Source organism: Rhamphochromis sp. 'chilingali' (genome assembly GCF_963969265.1).
Source record: "Rhamphochromis sp. 'chilingali' genome assembly, chromosome: 21".
In the NCBI taxonomy this organism is placed as follows: domain Eukaryota; kingdom Metazoa; phylum Chordata; class Actinopteri; order Cichliformes; family Cichlidae; genus Rhamphochromis; species Rhamphochromis sp. 'chilingali'.
This window is the reverse complement of record NC_137949.1, coordinates 28,428,519-28,443,384: the sequence shown is the minus strand read 5'-3', so window position 1 is coordinate 28,443,384 and position 14,866 is coordinate 28,428,519. Positions and strand designations below refer to the sequence as shown.

Here is a 14,866-nt window from a genome sequence, read left to right as displayed (position 1 = left end):
CCTGAATGTGCTAATTAATTGAATTTGTCTATAATCCTGTGACTCAGAGGGGGTCCACAGTGTATTTGTGGTGGAAGATTAACTGAGGAGAAGGAAGTCTTCCTCTGCCTGGGGGCAGCCGAGGTGTGACGGAGGGGATTCCAGAGCAAGTAACAAAAGGCAGACACTTTGATTTGAACAGCAGTGGTAGTCAGAAACACACACACATATACACAAACCACAGTTCCTGATCCTGAGCAGCCCTGCCCTCAGGTTCCAGCCAGGCTGAAAGACGGCAGAAACTCCAGATGCTTCGCAGCAGTTGTGGGCTGCGACTTGGTAGAAGACGGTTGCCGTGGAAGACTGGCAGGAGGAGGACACTGATGCAGGGTTGGAGTTATGTTGGCTATGAAGTGGAACAATTTAACAACAGCGGCGGAGGCCTAAATTAATAGCAAAGCTGTGGAGGTTGTGGCCCGAAGGAGCGTTTCAAACACAGAGAGAAAGAGAGAAAGCAGAGGCAGCAACAGAAAAGGGGGACGGGTGGAGTGGAAGGAGGCTCCACAGACTCTGTATGATGGATGGACTGGTGAGGAAGAGAGGAGGGTGTGGGTGTGGGGGAGTTCAAAAGAAAAATGACCCAGACTGCTGCTGTGATATAGCAGGAGGGAATGCAGGGCAGGGAAACATGTGGGGTTCTCATAATGAAGCAGGGTTTTGTGATAGCACCACACTGATGCAAACATTCGGAGACCTTAAATAAATATGGACAGACGCTGATTAAAGTCAGCTACCCATCGTGAAACAAACAAATCCAGCACTTCTGCTACGCTCCAGAAAGCTGTGCAGCAGGTCTGTGGAGATGTCACTGGATACAACACGAAGCTATTAGAGCTTTCAAGATGTCTCTGTGGCTTTAGTGGTAGGGATAAACCTTTTGACTGGGGTTAACTTCGGGGCTTTTAAAACATGATCCAGCCACACCCCCCCTTCCAATGCAGACAGGCAGAAATGAAAACCTCTCCTCACACACACCTACTTGCTCTCTCTCCTTTAGGGCCTGCTAAAGCCATTATGGCTCTAAAAGAGATCATATCGGCTCCAGGCAGACAGACAAATAGTTAGCTCGACAGTTAGATATGCCTGCAAACTAAGACGCCTCTGTGCTCGGGACAGGCCGACTAAATGTCTGGCTGCTCTTCAGAGGCTCTCAGGTGTGACCGGCCAGTCTTGTGTGTACCACGGCCAAAATGGCAGACAGACACAGAGGCGTTTCTGTGAGCCCGGAGTCGAGTGAATATCCACTCTATCTTTCCAGTCACGGGCAAGCATATGCGCCGGCGAGCAACTCAAACACAAGCCAGATCTTCTTTCCTGCAGAACTATGCAGGCTTTCACTCAGTTAATGCATATTTTTAGTCTGAGCCAAGGTCAAACATTTCACCAGAGACCTTTCCTGACACGTAATTTCTCCCAGCAGCTGTGGTTTCTGACATTTGATGACTAACTTTGCATTTGAATCAAAGACTTTTGGCCAGACCACAAATGCATCGCGCTAGGATTTTAAGTGGGGATGATGGAGGCTTTGGTTCTTAGCTTAGTCACAGACGTGTTTTTCACTGAACTAACACCGTCGCATCAGTAGAGCCTGAACCCAGCAGAAGAAGCCCTAATGTCGCCTTCCCTGCACATATGCACGCACATGCACGCACTAGTGTTCTCGAAAAAAATTGCTGATGGCGTGTTTTCATGAAGTTATATTATTTCCAGATGGAGGTCATGAATAAAACCTGACGGAAACAAGTCGGTGAAACTGGAAACTTGAAAAAACAAAAATGGAGGGGTATGGAGCTGGGTAAAAAAAAAACATCATTCTCCTCCCCCGCTCATTCCCCGAGCCTTTCAAAAAGACCGACTTGTCAATTACACGCCTTAAAAAACAGAGGAACAGTGTGCCACACAGGAACACATGGACGGGAACGCTGTGTTTGAAATGTTTCACTACAGTGAAAACATCCGTAAACAAAAACAACTTATGGGAAAAAACCCCTCAATCTTCAAAACTCTGTCCTTGGTTTCAGCCAAAAACAGAGTTAAGGGGAAAAGCGATTATTTTTAGACTCACTGAACATGCTGTGAAGATCTACTCGGGGGTTCACTAACCCCCCACCCCCTAGGCTCTCCAGCAAATCCTGAGCATAAAGAAAGACTCATTGTTGTTCCTTCGCTGCATCCAACTGAATAACCTAATTAATCTATCAACATTCTGCATTTTTAATGTATTTCAAAACATTTAAGCATAAAACAACATGTGCAACCTTTGCGCGAGGCCAAAACATCCATTAGCTCTGTCAAAAAGACTGTCAAGACAAACCCAATGTGACGCCAGAAGTTTTCCTCTTTGAGCTGATGTGGAGAAGGATGAACCACAGCTGTACATTTCACTAAATTACAGCTTATCACTTGAGGGATTGTTTCACTGCATTATCGAGGTAAAGACCTCATCTCAGGATAAATCCTGCAATGAGCTTACAGAGTCAGCAATTCGTTGTTGGTGCCTCTCCAAATTCCTGAGATGTGATTTGTGTGTCCCGACCTGCATGTGTGTGTATTTATAGGACACCAATCGATTAATGAGAATACCACAGGCATGTTGGAATGAAGACTAGGAAACTGCCACTTCAAAGCTAGGCCAGTTAGCTTAGCACAAACCTTAGAAAAAGCTACCCTACTGCTATTAAATGTATACTCAGATGTATAAATGGCTCTTTTTTCTAGAAGGGAATGTCCCGTCACACCATTTCATGACAAGGAGTAACAAACTACCTTCTTAAATAGTGTTTGAAACCATACAACACCACCCAAAGTGACTATGTATGGATCTAGCTGATAGCTAGCACTAGCTAGCTTGATTGGTATAATGCATGCTAGTTTGTAATTAGTGTTAGAATTTACCTCATCAAAGAACAAAATGGACACAAACTTGGATAGCCTGTAAATATTAATAATGGGGAAGACGTGTTTTAAAATGGTATGAAAAGGACTTGTGTAGTATAGGGAAGCTATGTGTCATATAGCATATAGCTTTTCTGTACTGTGACATATTTTCCAGGCTAAGCTAAGCTGTTGTGTTTAATTTTTACCCTATATATTTATGCCCAAAATGCTGGCTTTGAATTATTTGATTATGTGTAAATTTCCCATGGTTTTTTTGTGTGAATAAATAAAACCTTTTACAAAACAGCACACAAATCAAACTGTGATCATTTTTCTTCTGCTCTTCTCTGACTATAAGTCATGTTATGTGTTGGGAAAATTTTCCCACCAGGAAACCAGTCCTTCTAGTTAACGTGGCTTTTGGTTTTGCCTTATCTAATCTGAGTCAGACTCCTTATCTTTATCATCTGGACTCTAATCAGCCGGCTTTGTCCAGACAACAAGGGGCCAACCTAAGGCAAAGACAATTATTTGTAGACAGGGACATGCCCTTTCAAGTCAGTGGCACTGGTATGGCTGAACGGTAAAGACTCACCGCAGAGCTATCTGGAATTTGCTGCTTCCATTTTTGTTTGAGTGGCGTTTTCCGGCGTGACGTAGGCGTGCCTTCTTGAGAAATTAAACAGATTTTTATCGCTTCTTAAACTGTGTGTGTGCATCAACATTCGCGTTTTACCTCAGAAGATAATAGATGAAGAGCCGTTGATGGCATGTGGCAGAGATCTCCTGTTCGTATCACACCAGGTATTTGTTTAACCCTCTCCTAGCATAAACTCAGTAGTTTCTGAATCTGACTTTACAAATCCCTCCACCCTACAGACCTGCCCTTATCTCAACCTCGCCAGGTTACTTCTGGCAGGCACAGATGGCAGCCCATTCGTGTGCTAACCACAAACTGAGCTCTGATTGTCCTGATGTCTGCCTTTGTCTTACAGTAATGCACCCTCTCTCACCATGAGAAAGGGCTGGCACGTAAGCCAATTTACATGTATTAATTAAGGCTCATAATGAGCTCAGCGTGGTGGGGCATTAGAATGCATTCTTCTGGTATTATGCAAACTCTGTGGAGCTCCTTTCCTCTGAGCCATTCAGATGGGCTGCAGATAGTGGATGTGGGGGCATGCGAGAAGATAAAGGGCTTAAAAAACACACAGAAAACCAGGTCAGCACACACATTCTAGGCCCCCCTCCCCCCACTGAAACACACACGAAGGTGTTAATGAGAAGTAAACAGGCTGTTAGTTGCAGTTACACTGAATACAATAAAAATGCAAATGAACACAACTAAAAAAAACAAACAGTAGAAACATTATATTTATATATCTGTACAAACTAAAAAAAACTGCACAGTAACAACACGGGAAGTATTAAAAAAACAAAAACAAAAAAAAAACAAATGAATAATTTTTCATTGAAAATAAAAGTATCACCCACAAGGTGCATGAAAGCTGTAATGCACAAACATGTAAGAACAATTACAGTCCATTTAATCATATAAATATTTAGGAATGAAACACTATAACTAAGTGCACAAAAGTATCTAAAGCAAACAAAAAAGACTGCTCTGGAATGGTTTTGATCATCTTTGCTCATTGTTGATGTGTAAACGCTTACATGGTTGTTGCCGTCTCATGCGGCGGTGCAGCTAAGCCAGGGAACCACGAAAATACAGCCACAACCTCTGCGCATTAACATCAAAGTGTATTTGTATAAGAGCTTGTTTTCCTTTCTCATCCTCGGGCTCCAAATGCTCAGCGACTATACTTCTTACCTCTTTGGTTTAAAAAAAATAAATAAAAAAAATCTAGCAACAGGGACTCGACCTCACAGTGAAAGCTGACGCACACGGCAAATAAAGGAAAGGTAAAAAGAAAAAAAAATGTCAAGGGCATGAGGCTCTCCCTGCTTAATTGTACCTGAAGGGAAATCCCTTTAAATAGTAGCTGGCAGAGGGGAGTGAGCTGGCAGGCAGATCAAACAGTCACAGAGCAAGAAGCCCCATAAATACATCACATTCAGTTGCTGGCTTCAAACGCCTCCTCGTCAGCCTGGTCTCCACGCTGCTCCTGCAGATCCACAGAGCCATGCTGCGTTTGACTTGTTAAACAGGAGGACGCGGTTCTCGAGTGCCACGTCTTGCATCAGTTCCCATCGCCCCGCTGTGTGCCATCTCTTGGTAACTCCCATTTTGACAGAAACTCGCTCGGACGTCAGGCGCTTGATTTTTCGACAACTTTTGTCTTCTTTACATAAACTTCTGACGTCCCATCAGGCACCAAGTGACTGAAGCCACTCCTGAAAGAGGCTAGGAGGCGGCCTACAGAGTAGAAAACAAAGAGAGAGACAGAAAAGCAGATCCACGTTAAACAAACTGGCAACATCAAGAAAGTGACAAGTCCTGACTCGAAAATTTAAACTGTGTATTTAAACTTTAAAAAAGCTTCACTGGAAGATTAAAAGGAGCAGCAATTGTATGCTTAGCACTTCTAGTCATGTGGCAGGTGTGGTTTTGTGGAAAGTCATACAACTAGTGCTTTTCCATGTCTACTTGATAATGGGAGATGGGGAACTATGTACCAGTAGAACCAGTAGAGGAGGCTTTACTAACCTGTCCAAGTCTTCTGCCCCGTCAGAGTGAAGCTGTTGCACTGAGAGTGGGAGTTACAGGTGTACGCTGCCTCTCGGGCACTGTGGACTGACAGCACGCAGCCCTGCTGGCTGTAGGATGGCCAGCAGCGGTACTCCACGTTCCCAGAAGTGCCCATCCCTCGCATCACAGTGTAATCTAACCACAGAAGAAGAGACGCCACTTCAGTACGTGAGGCTGCTGAAAGATTCTGAAATGCTCTCCAGGCATAAACACGGAAGTTTAGTAATCCCTGGAGGGAAAACAAACACGCTGGAGCACTGAAAGAAAAGAATGCTAATGAAAATAAAATAAGGGATCCCTAAATGTAAGACTACGTCTCATAGAAACACAGACTCTGGTTTTGGTTGGGAGATATTTAAAGAACAGATATTCTTATGATAAAAGGACACAAAAATGTTAGTGTGAAAATGTAAATCTACTGCTGGCAGAACAGGATTTAAAATGTGCCGATGGTCTGGAATTACCTCAAAGTGCTGACATACATTATTACGTATTATTTATAATAAACTAGCCAGCGGTAAAGTATTACTTTAAATTATTAATTAATTTGCAATATTTTTCTTAAATGAAAACAATAATTTAGTCGGTAAAATACTATGAAATACTTTTAAAAAATACAAGCCAATGTCTTAATTTCTTTTTATTTATTTTTTTAAACATGGGATCAAAGAACAGAGCTGCCAAGCAGGAATCACAAAATTCTTTTTGCTTGAAAAATGATTTCTTATTTTACTCAACTAACTTATTAGGCGACAAATTGTTTTCAGCAATGTTTTTGTTCGAAATGCCAAAGCAGGACCTTCTGCGTCTGTCATCGTCTCTAATTATGTGTCAAACGTTTCATTTGACACCAGAGATTTTTTGCTCTCACACACACACACACACACACACACACACACACACACACACACACACACACACACACACACACTCTCAATCGACCTCATCGTCCACTTTCCAAACATTTGCCGTACATTCATCATTATAATTCTTCCTGTCAGACGTCTTGTGGATCTGGCCTTAAATCATCTGCTACACATTAGCAGGAGCCATGAGAGGAACCCATGCTCACATATGCCTGCACACACACACTTACACACACACAAGAAATGGACAAAAGCCTCGTCTGTGAGCCCGTACGGAGGAGGCTCACTGTTACAAACTGTTAACCTTCCTAAATGGCAGGAGGCGGTGTGTGTGGGGGAGTATTGTTACGAGGAAAAAGACACGAGGATCTGCCTTCTGGCTCTGAGAAAAGGGAACAAGGAGAAGGAGTGTTTGGAGGATCCTTCTCTGGGGAGAAAAAAAATGAGGCCTGTTGGGGTGGCAGACCTCAGCTGTTAAAGAGACAAAGACATACAAGTCTCAGTGTTTAAGATGAAGAATGGGAGAAAGGACCTCGTTTTCTTTTAATATATAGAATATCATTTAACGGTGAATTTACGGCCCGGCCTATGCGGTCTCTACAGTTCTGTACACAGCTGGATTTATAGTTGCAGCAGTTTTTAGGAAACTACAGTATATCTTCATCAGGTTTCCCTCCATCACATCAGAGATGATCTCAGCTGCGGACAGCTTACATCCACATTACCTATGAATCTGCATCTGTCAACAATTTCAAATTAAGACTCTGGACCTGATGAGTCTCCCTCCCTCTCTCTCTCTCACACACACACTATTACACAAGCTTTAGCTCTGTTGCCATTTGGCTTCTTTTATAAAGATAAGTTGGGACTTTGGCTGCAGTTATGTTTTCTCTCTCTTTTTTTAAATTTCCTTTGAGGGAAAACGTTTTAATTCATGTGGCTTTTAATATACAATCCCACAATTACTCAGTTTTTTCCCCCCTCAGGCTGTTTAATCATTTAAAAAGACAGTTCTGTCAGATAAGTCACATTGGAAATGACTTATTACAGCAGCCGAACAGAGTTTGGTTTCTGTGCTCTGAGCTAAAACGTGTTCCATATAAAATTGGTTAGCGATGAGTAAATATCGCCCCTTGGAGTGTGCAGGTGAGTGTGCTGGGGAGGTGGAGCAGGGTTGAAGCATTAAGGGCACTGACATATGTGAGAGGGTGATGGTAGAAATTTTGCAGCTTAACTACTGCCCCTGCCTCAAACCGGGGAGGGCGTGCTTGGTATATAATGTGAGGAGAGTGCGGCATGTTACATGTGTGCGACAAAAATGCAGCTTTTTTTCCAGTTTGTAAAAATGACTAATTTGGTGAGAACTGGACGAGAAGTTTAATACCTTTTTCATGTTAGTGCAGTGAGCATGCAGCTAACCACCTTAGCTTAGCATCTGGAATAAGGGAAATGTGGAAAAATATGCCCACCAGCCCTTCATATGCTTACTACTCATCTCCCTTTTTGTTAAATCTGTGTAAAATCTGAAGTGTGCAAGCAATCAGGACCGACTTTAAACAAGGAGATTTTTTAAGCTTCGATAAAGCTGGCCATTTCCCCAATATAGGAAATTAGGCTAACCAGATGCTGGTAATTTACTGGATGGAGTTGAATTCTCAACATGATTGAGCCACGAGCTTTATTTCCCCCAATATGTGAAACGGATAAGCCAAGCTGGTGCTGAGCACAGGCTTTTCCTCCACCCACAAATACCTCTGCTTCAGCTAATATGCTGAATTAATAAACACACGCATTTTTTCCCCCCCACAGTCTTATCACACACACTCAGCAGCAGCAGCAGCAGTTGTCTCCTGGCACCTCCTTGTTAAGCTGAAACATTCCCTCCCGGTGTCAGCCTCGGCACCAGGGCCTCTTTACCCTGAATCTGTGATTAAATTCACAAAGTGCTGCTATATAAACAGTCCAGCATCTGGGGGGACGGAAAATCTCACCACAGGAACGCAGCCAGTCATTCTGTTATTAATATTTCATACGGCTGAGAGGAGCGGGGCAGGAGGGGGGGGCGTGGTGGAAGCGAGTTGGAGAGAAGAAAAGTGAAGGACGTTCAGCGCTTAGGCTGGGCGAACACAGAAACAAGTAGGACAAAGATTTTGAAAAACTGTTTACGTGGCCGTTCTGCACAGCAAAAAGCGAGGAATTTTAAATGTAATGAAGTAAAAAAACACTTCTTTTTAAAATGAACGCCAACTGCACTCTCTAAACAAAAGACATACGAGATTAATCTCACTTTGTTAGTCTCGTCCCCTCATTCCAGCTGCCTAATAAACCTGTCAAAACAGCCCCTTCTTTTTCAGTTTTTTCCCTTCTTAAGTAGAAAATGAAAACACAGGTGTAGACTGTCTGCTTTTCTCTACAAGTAGATTAAAAAAAGCCAAGCATTCTCTTCATGCTCACAAAAAAAAAAGGGAAACAGGTCCACAAGAGAGCCCAGTGTGCTTTTATATAAAGCAGCCTTCATTCCACGAGCGCTTACCTCTGATTATTGATGGAGGCAGGTTCTCCAGGTGTAGGCCAGACTTATAGAGGTGGAGGATGTGTTCAAAGGCCTCCAGCGTCTGATTGATGTCAGCTTTCAGCTCCCCTGGACACACACGCACGCACAATGAATTCAATCTGGTTAAAGATTTAAGTGACTACAGGCATAAAGTCAGGCATTATGGATGTTTTTTTTTACACTATGCTGTCTACTCCCAGTTGTGTGATCTCAACAAATAACTACTTGTATTCATTACTGCGTTACATGTCATGAAGCATCTTGTCTTGCTCATTAAAAGAAGCACTTAGGCAGAGGCATGTCATTACACGACTGCCGTAATGGAAAGATTTGCCTTCTGATCTTTAGTAGCGAGCGTCCCCCGTCATGTCGGGACGACTCTCATCCTCACCTGTGGCGTTCATGATGCGGTCTACCAGGTGTGTGAGGCTGGGCGGGGCCTGGTGAGGCAGCAGGTAGGTGAAAAAATACCTAAGGTCAGGCAAAGACACTCATTCAGAGAGAGAGAAAGTTGGGCAAGCCCTATCGCATAGCCGTCTCGCTCCGTCTCACACGTAAAGATCGTAAAGCTGTCAAAAAAATCGGAACCATTTTTAAAAGGAAATTGCTCTTTTTCCCCCCCACTGAAACTAACAATGCATTCATTACACTTTCCCCATCAAACTGCAAATTTCCAGCTGCACGTCTCCACTGTCAACACTTTAGGTGTCAGCTTGTTCTATATTTATGTAGTTATCCGTGTAGCCGATGCTCCTCCTATCTATCACGCAGTAAAACTGTCACTTTTTTTTTTTTACCTGTAGGCGTTGTAAATGTTCCTCTTCTCGTTTAGCCCCTCACACACACCCCGAGCTGAGCAGGGCAGAGTGAAGTTTCTGTGTGGAAACTGGAGAGTGCAGTCTGCGTCTGTGTGACAGGTGGTCTCCTCCGCGCTGGCATCATCCAGGTCCGTGAGCTTCAGCGAGCCGGACACTGTGACAAACTGCCGAGGCTGGAAGTCCAACAGGGCCACGGAGCCCAGAGGCGACTGAGAGAGGAAGTGGAGGAGCCGGACCAGGTCCAGACACACCTGGAGATTAGAAACAACAAAGTCTGATCAGCTGGACTCGTGACAGTGGTGAAATATTGCTCAGGAATATTTCACGTTGGCCTTGAAGCGCTAAATGCATTGTCACTGAAGCCAGTTACGGTTTATAACCAGATAACCGTTGAAGTCATTCATCAAGTATGTACTCAGCTGTCTGACGTGAGAATATGCTTATTTTTTCTTTAATGTTAATATTTGTGATCAAATGTCAAGAAATGTTTTTAAAAAATGTATCAAATACAAATATAATTACAGGCGTCAAAGCTTTTTCTTGATTTTCATATATCATTTTTAGGCGTGTTGCACATGGTTTGGTCTGAAACTGATGAAAAACCAGGCTGCAGTGTTCAGAGTGATTGTTGTGTCATACCAACAAAATCCAAAAATACTACATTTTGTACAATAAAAGAAAAATACTAGATTTTTTTTTTTTTGCAGAACCTAAAAGTTTTTTAACAATGACTTTAAATTTATTTCCATTCTCTCTCTCTCTCATTTTATTTTTTCAACCATAATTTATAATATAAAAAAAAATAATCATAATCATAAGTAATTATCTTGTTAGTGAAAAATGTCATTTGGCCAACAAAAACCTGTTAAAAATATTATTATTTGACTTGTTTTCAAGTTAAAAACTGACTTGTTTTATCCTCTAAAAACTCAGAACATTGGACAATTTAATTAGGTTTAATTAAATGGCTAAAAATGGTTAAAACTGGAAGCCATGCAAAAGCCTTTCCTTTAAAGACGGCTCACCAACCACATTTGCAAACCATTTCCTGACACTGTTTTTATAGTACTCTTTAAATCCTATAATAAAAACAGAGAGAGAGGGAATAAGTAAGGCTACCAAAAGCAAAATTAAAGCATTAGCCATGTGCTAAAAGTGCATGAAATGCTTCTGTCACACTACAAACATAGCTGCAGTGTTAGGTAATGCTCCGAGTCTCTTGGACGTCGCTTGGTGGAATCGGGGGCATGGCAAAAACGGGGCTGGCTGAAACCAAACACCCCTGGATTACTGAAGCTTGCACAGATGCGATGTAGCTGAAAGTGGCCAAGCAGCTCAAGGGGAGGGTTATTATGAACTGCTATTTTGGTGATGCAGCAAAAAGTTGCCCACTGTTGAGATGATACGTGCAGAATGCCAAAGTACTTTTTGCCAGTCCAAAAACAAAACATGCATGCTCAGGCATTCCCCCCCCTTTCCAACCACTCTCCTTTTCAAACACATCCATGCGCGAAGGCGAGCATATCTGAATCCCTGGAGTGTAAATTCAGCCTTTGTTGGCTTCCACTGTGGAGCATACCTGTGATCGGAGGGGGGTTGCGCTAAAGCTGTATGTGTGCATCTAAGAGTGTGTGTCTGGGATGAAATGACATTCCCAGTCATAAGTGGATTAACTCCAGGGCCCATCACGACTCAAAACCTCGGCCTGATCAAATGTACCGAGGGACAGATGCCCGACCTCCAGGAGTTTCCAACATCGGCCTCTGTCATTTTTCAACCTTCACCTTTTCTGCAGACTTGAACAATGGCCTGCACATGCTCTGTGCACAGTAAGTGTGAAACAGATACCTCTAACTTCCCAGTGCGTCTGCAGTGTATGAGATAAATGACAAAACACGCCGTGGTGCTTACTCTGAATCTGTCCTCCCAGGAGCTCTGGAGCAGCTGGATCATCTGGAGAGGGTTCCCCTGCTCCAGAATGACTGTGACTCTTTCGGCCTCGCCTTCTCTTCCTCCTGGGCCCCCAGCACAGTGACCCTTCAGCTGCAGAGTGGAAAATAACTAGGTTAAGCCACAGTACAATAAAGAAAAGCAGGGTAGATCATGCTACTGTTTGTTTTTTACATTTTAATTCAGAGAAAGCAACAGGTTAAAGTCTCTTTAAGGTTTTGAGCAAAGATTGCATACAATGTGTCATCAAGCTCGCTCTAGCAGTTATGACTTGTGATAAAAATTTGAAAAATTACATTATAGCCAAGAGAATCCAGCACATCTCTGAAATGAATCAACTGGGCTGTCACACGACTGCAGGACACGAGAAAGAAACCCCTGGGTTTAGCTCAAACTTCTTCTAAATTGGGCTGTAATGGTTTGAGTGAATAAGCGCCAGGGGGTTTCAGATGCAACCATGGATAGTAGAGGAGGACAGAGTCACATTGTCTGCTCTCGCTAAACTGGACCCAAAGGTCAGAGGAGGGTCACCGAATTTAATTTAATTAGATGGGAAGGCCCTGCAGCAACCTTTCACGCAGCTCAGTGTGTGTGAAACAAAGGAAAATGTGAGCTGTAGTACGAGGATTATGGAAAATCTTCACTTTATCCAGTTTCCCCAGCTGGAACGCTCAGAAGTCAACAGTAGCCTCTGAAACTTCATGGCCCTTAAATAAACACCGAGAAAGACGCAGACTAAACGCTGTTTTAGCATTTGAACTCGCAACTTAACAATTTAAACTGATTAAAAAACAAACCCTCAAAGCAGAGGGAGAGGAAACTTTACCTTAATGACGTTCGGATGCTGGAGTCTTTGGAGAAGGACCATTTCTTTCCTCAGCTTGAATGAAACGAGTTCGCGACATCCCCGAGGATCTTTAAAGTCCTCCACGCACTTCCCCATGTCTATGCCCTGCTCGTTGACGAGTTTCAGCGCCACCGGCTCAGATTCCCCGGCTAGATTCACTTTGACAACCAGCTTGGTGTATCCCGATCCGAGGATCTCCACCGCCTGCATGTCGGCTAGGGAATCACAACCCATTTCATCCAGATGCGTTTTCCCGGAGCCAACTGTGATCTCATTCCACAGACTGTAATCCAAAGTCGAGTCACGCTGGGAAAAACTTTCTCCTAACAGTCCGTTTTCATCATCATCACCAACACCAGGTGAAAGCAGCGGAATAATTTCTTTTCGCCTCTCGTTGAGCTGGTGAATCAGCGCCTCGCGGAGCGAGGCTAACTCCTCGTCATCACCAGAAGGTGCGGTGGAAAAGTGCGAGATTCTTGCTCCAAACTGCTGCACGCTGCTGATCAGGAGCGTCACCAGAACTGAAAGAACCACGAAAGTCAGGAGGGCAGCCGCGCGTAAAGAGTTGCCCATCCCGGGCATTTTCACTCTGAGGCACGGCTACAGCTGCCAAGACGCACAGCCGCCGGCGGAGGTAATCGCCCTCTCAAGTGAAAGGGCTCCTGACTTTCTGCAGGAAGGAACGATCGGCTCCTTGTTTCCACCTCCCCGGGAACTCCCTCTAGAGGTGTGTCCTGCCGGCTCGTAACTTTACACCCGCCGGACAGCTTTGCAGGAGAGCTCGACCTCGCGTTGTCACACAGTGTGACTGGTTTTACAGCAGCAGTCATGGAGTTAATCTGAAGAAAGTCATGAAAAGTAATGAAAATATTTACTTAAAAGACACAAGAAAAGAAAACAAGTTGAGAGTATAGAGTATTGAAACGCGTAGATTTTATGTATGGAATGGCACTACTGCATATACCTCAAATAAACAGACAACGCGTAGGGGTGGCTCAAGAGTTGGGCGTTCGCCTTGTAATCGGAAGGTTGCCGGTTCGAGCCCCGGCTTGAACAGTCTCGGTCGTTGTGTCCATGGGCAAGACACTTCACCCCTTGCCTACTGGTGGTGGTCAGAGGGCCCGGTGGCGCCAGTGTCCGGCAGCCTCGCCTCTGTCAGTGCGCCCCAGGGTGGCTGTGGCTACAATGTAGCTTGCCATCACCAGTGTGTGAATGTGTGTGTGAATGGGTGGATGACTGGATATGTAAAGCGCTTTGGGGTTCTTAGGGACTAGTAAATAGCTATATAAATACAGGCCATTTTACCATTTACTATAGGCTTATTTATTGATTGATTGATTTTCATTATAATGGTAAAAACAATTCAACCACTTACACAATCTGCCCAATAGGTGGCAGCAAAACACCTTTGTGTTCCTACTCACAGAAACAACAACGTGTTAATATCAACTCGACGATGAAAATAAACAGACACGCACTATTTTCTTCTTCGCTCTTTGTTTCCACGCCATATTTTAAGCCATATTTCTGCTTGCATCTCTGTTTTGAGCCGAATGTGTTTGGGCAACAGATCTCGAAACAGCACTGAAGCTTTAATGAAGCGTTTCCCTTCCCGTCCCCGTTCACTGGCAGAAATCTGCCACAGGAAATTACCATGGCTGTCACCTCAGTACCAGCCTCAAGCCAAACCCTCTCATTATACATGTGTGTCTGGTATCCAGTACAAGTCTGTCAGGCTCTGCATTATGTGGGTATTTGTGTGGCTTTCCCCCCACCCCATTGTGTGTGTGTGTGTGTGTGTGTGTGTGTGTGTGAGAGAGAGAGAGAGAGAGAGAAAGTGTGTGTGTGTGTGTGTGTGTGTGTGTGTGTGTGTGTGTGTGTGTGTGTGTGTGTGTGTGTGTGTGTGTGTGTGTGTGTGTGTTTGTGGCATGCTGAGCAGTTAAACAGTAAGTTAATCAGTGCCTGAAGTCAACAAGGCATTAGCAATGTCAGCTGCCACACAGGTGGATCAGAAAACTCCACGCCAGCGGGCTTTTGTTCAATGTGAGGCCAGCGATTCACAAACACAAACCTGAACACTAAGTTTTTAAAGACAGATCTTAAGTCAGATCAGATTTAAACAGCCACACCCCTCATCTATGACTTTCACAGTTTGTTTAACCTAGTATGAATCAGTGCTGACCATCATGAATCACTTATAACAGA

At 43.8% G+C, this 14,866-nt stretch overlaps 1 protein-coding gene across 1 annotated transcript; it reads right to left on the bottom strand.

Annotated features, from left to right (window-relative positions):
* Positions 1-4,272: 4,272 nt before the first annotated feature.
* Positions 4,273-13,500, bottom strand: pkdccb (protein kinase domain containing, cytoplasmic b). The gene is given in 8 exon segments (XM_080871609.1): positions 4,273-5,293; positions 5,585-5,761; positions 9,026-9,133; positions 9,438-9,517; positions 9,844-10,115; positions 11,776-11,907; positions 12,641-13,254; positions 13,257-13,500. Coding segments are annotated over 8 exon segments (1,725 nt in total). The 5' UTR covers positions 13,492-13,500; the 3' UTR covers positions 4,273-5,186.
* Between the last annotated feature and the right edge of the window lie 1,366 nt (positions 13,501-14,866).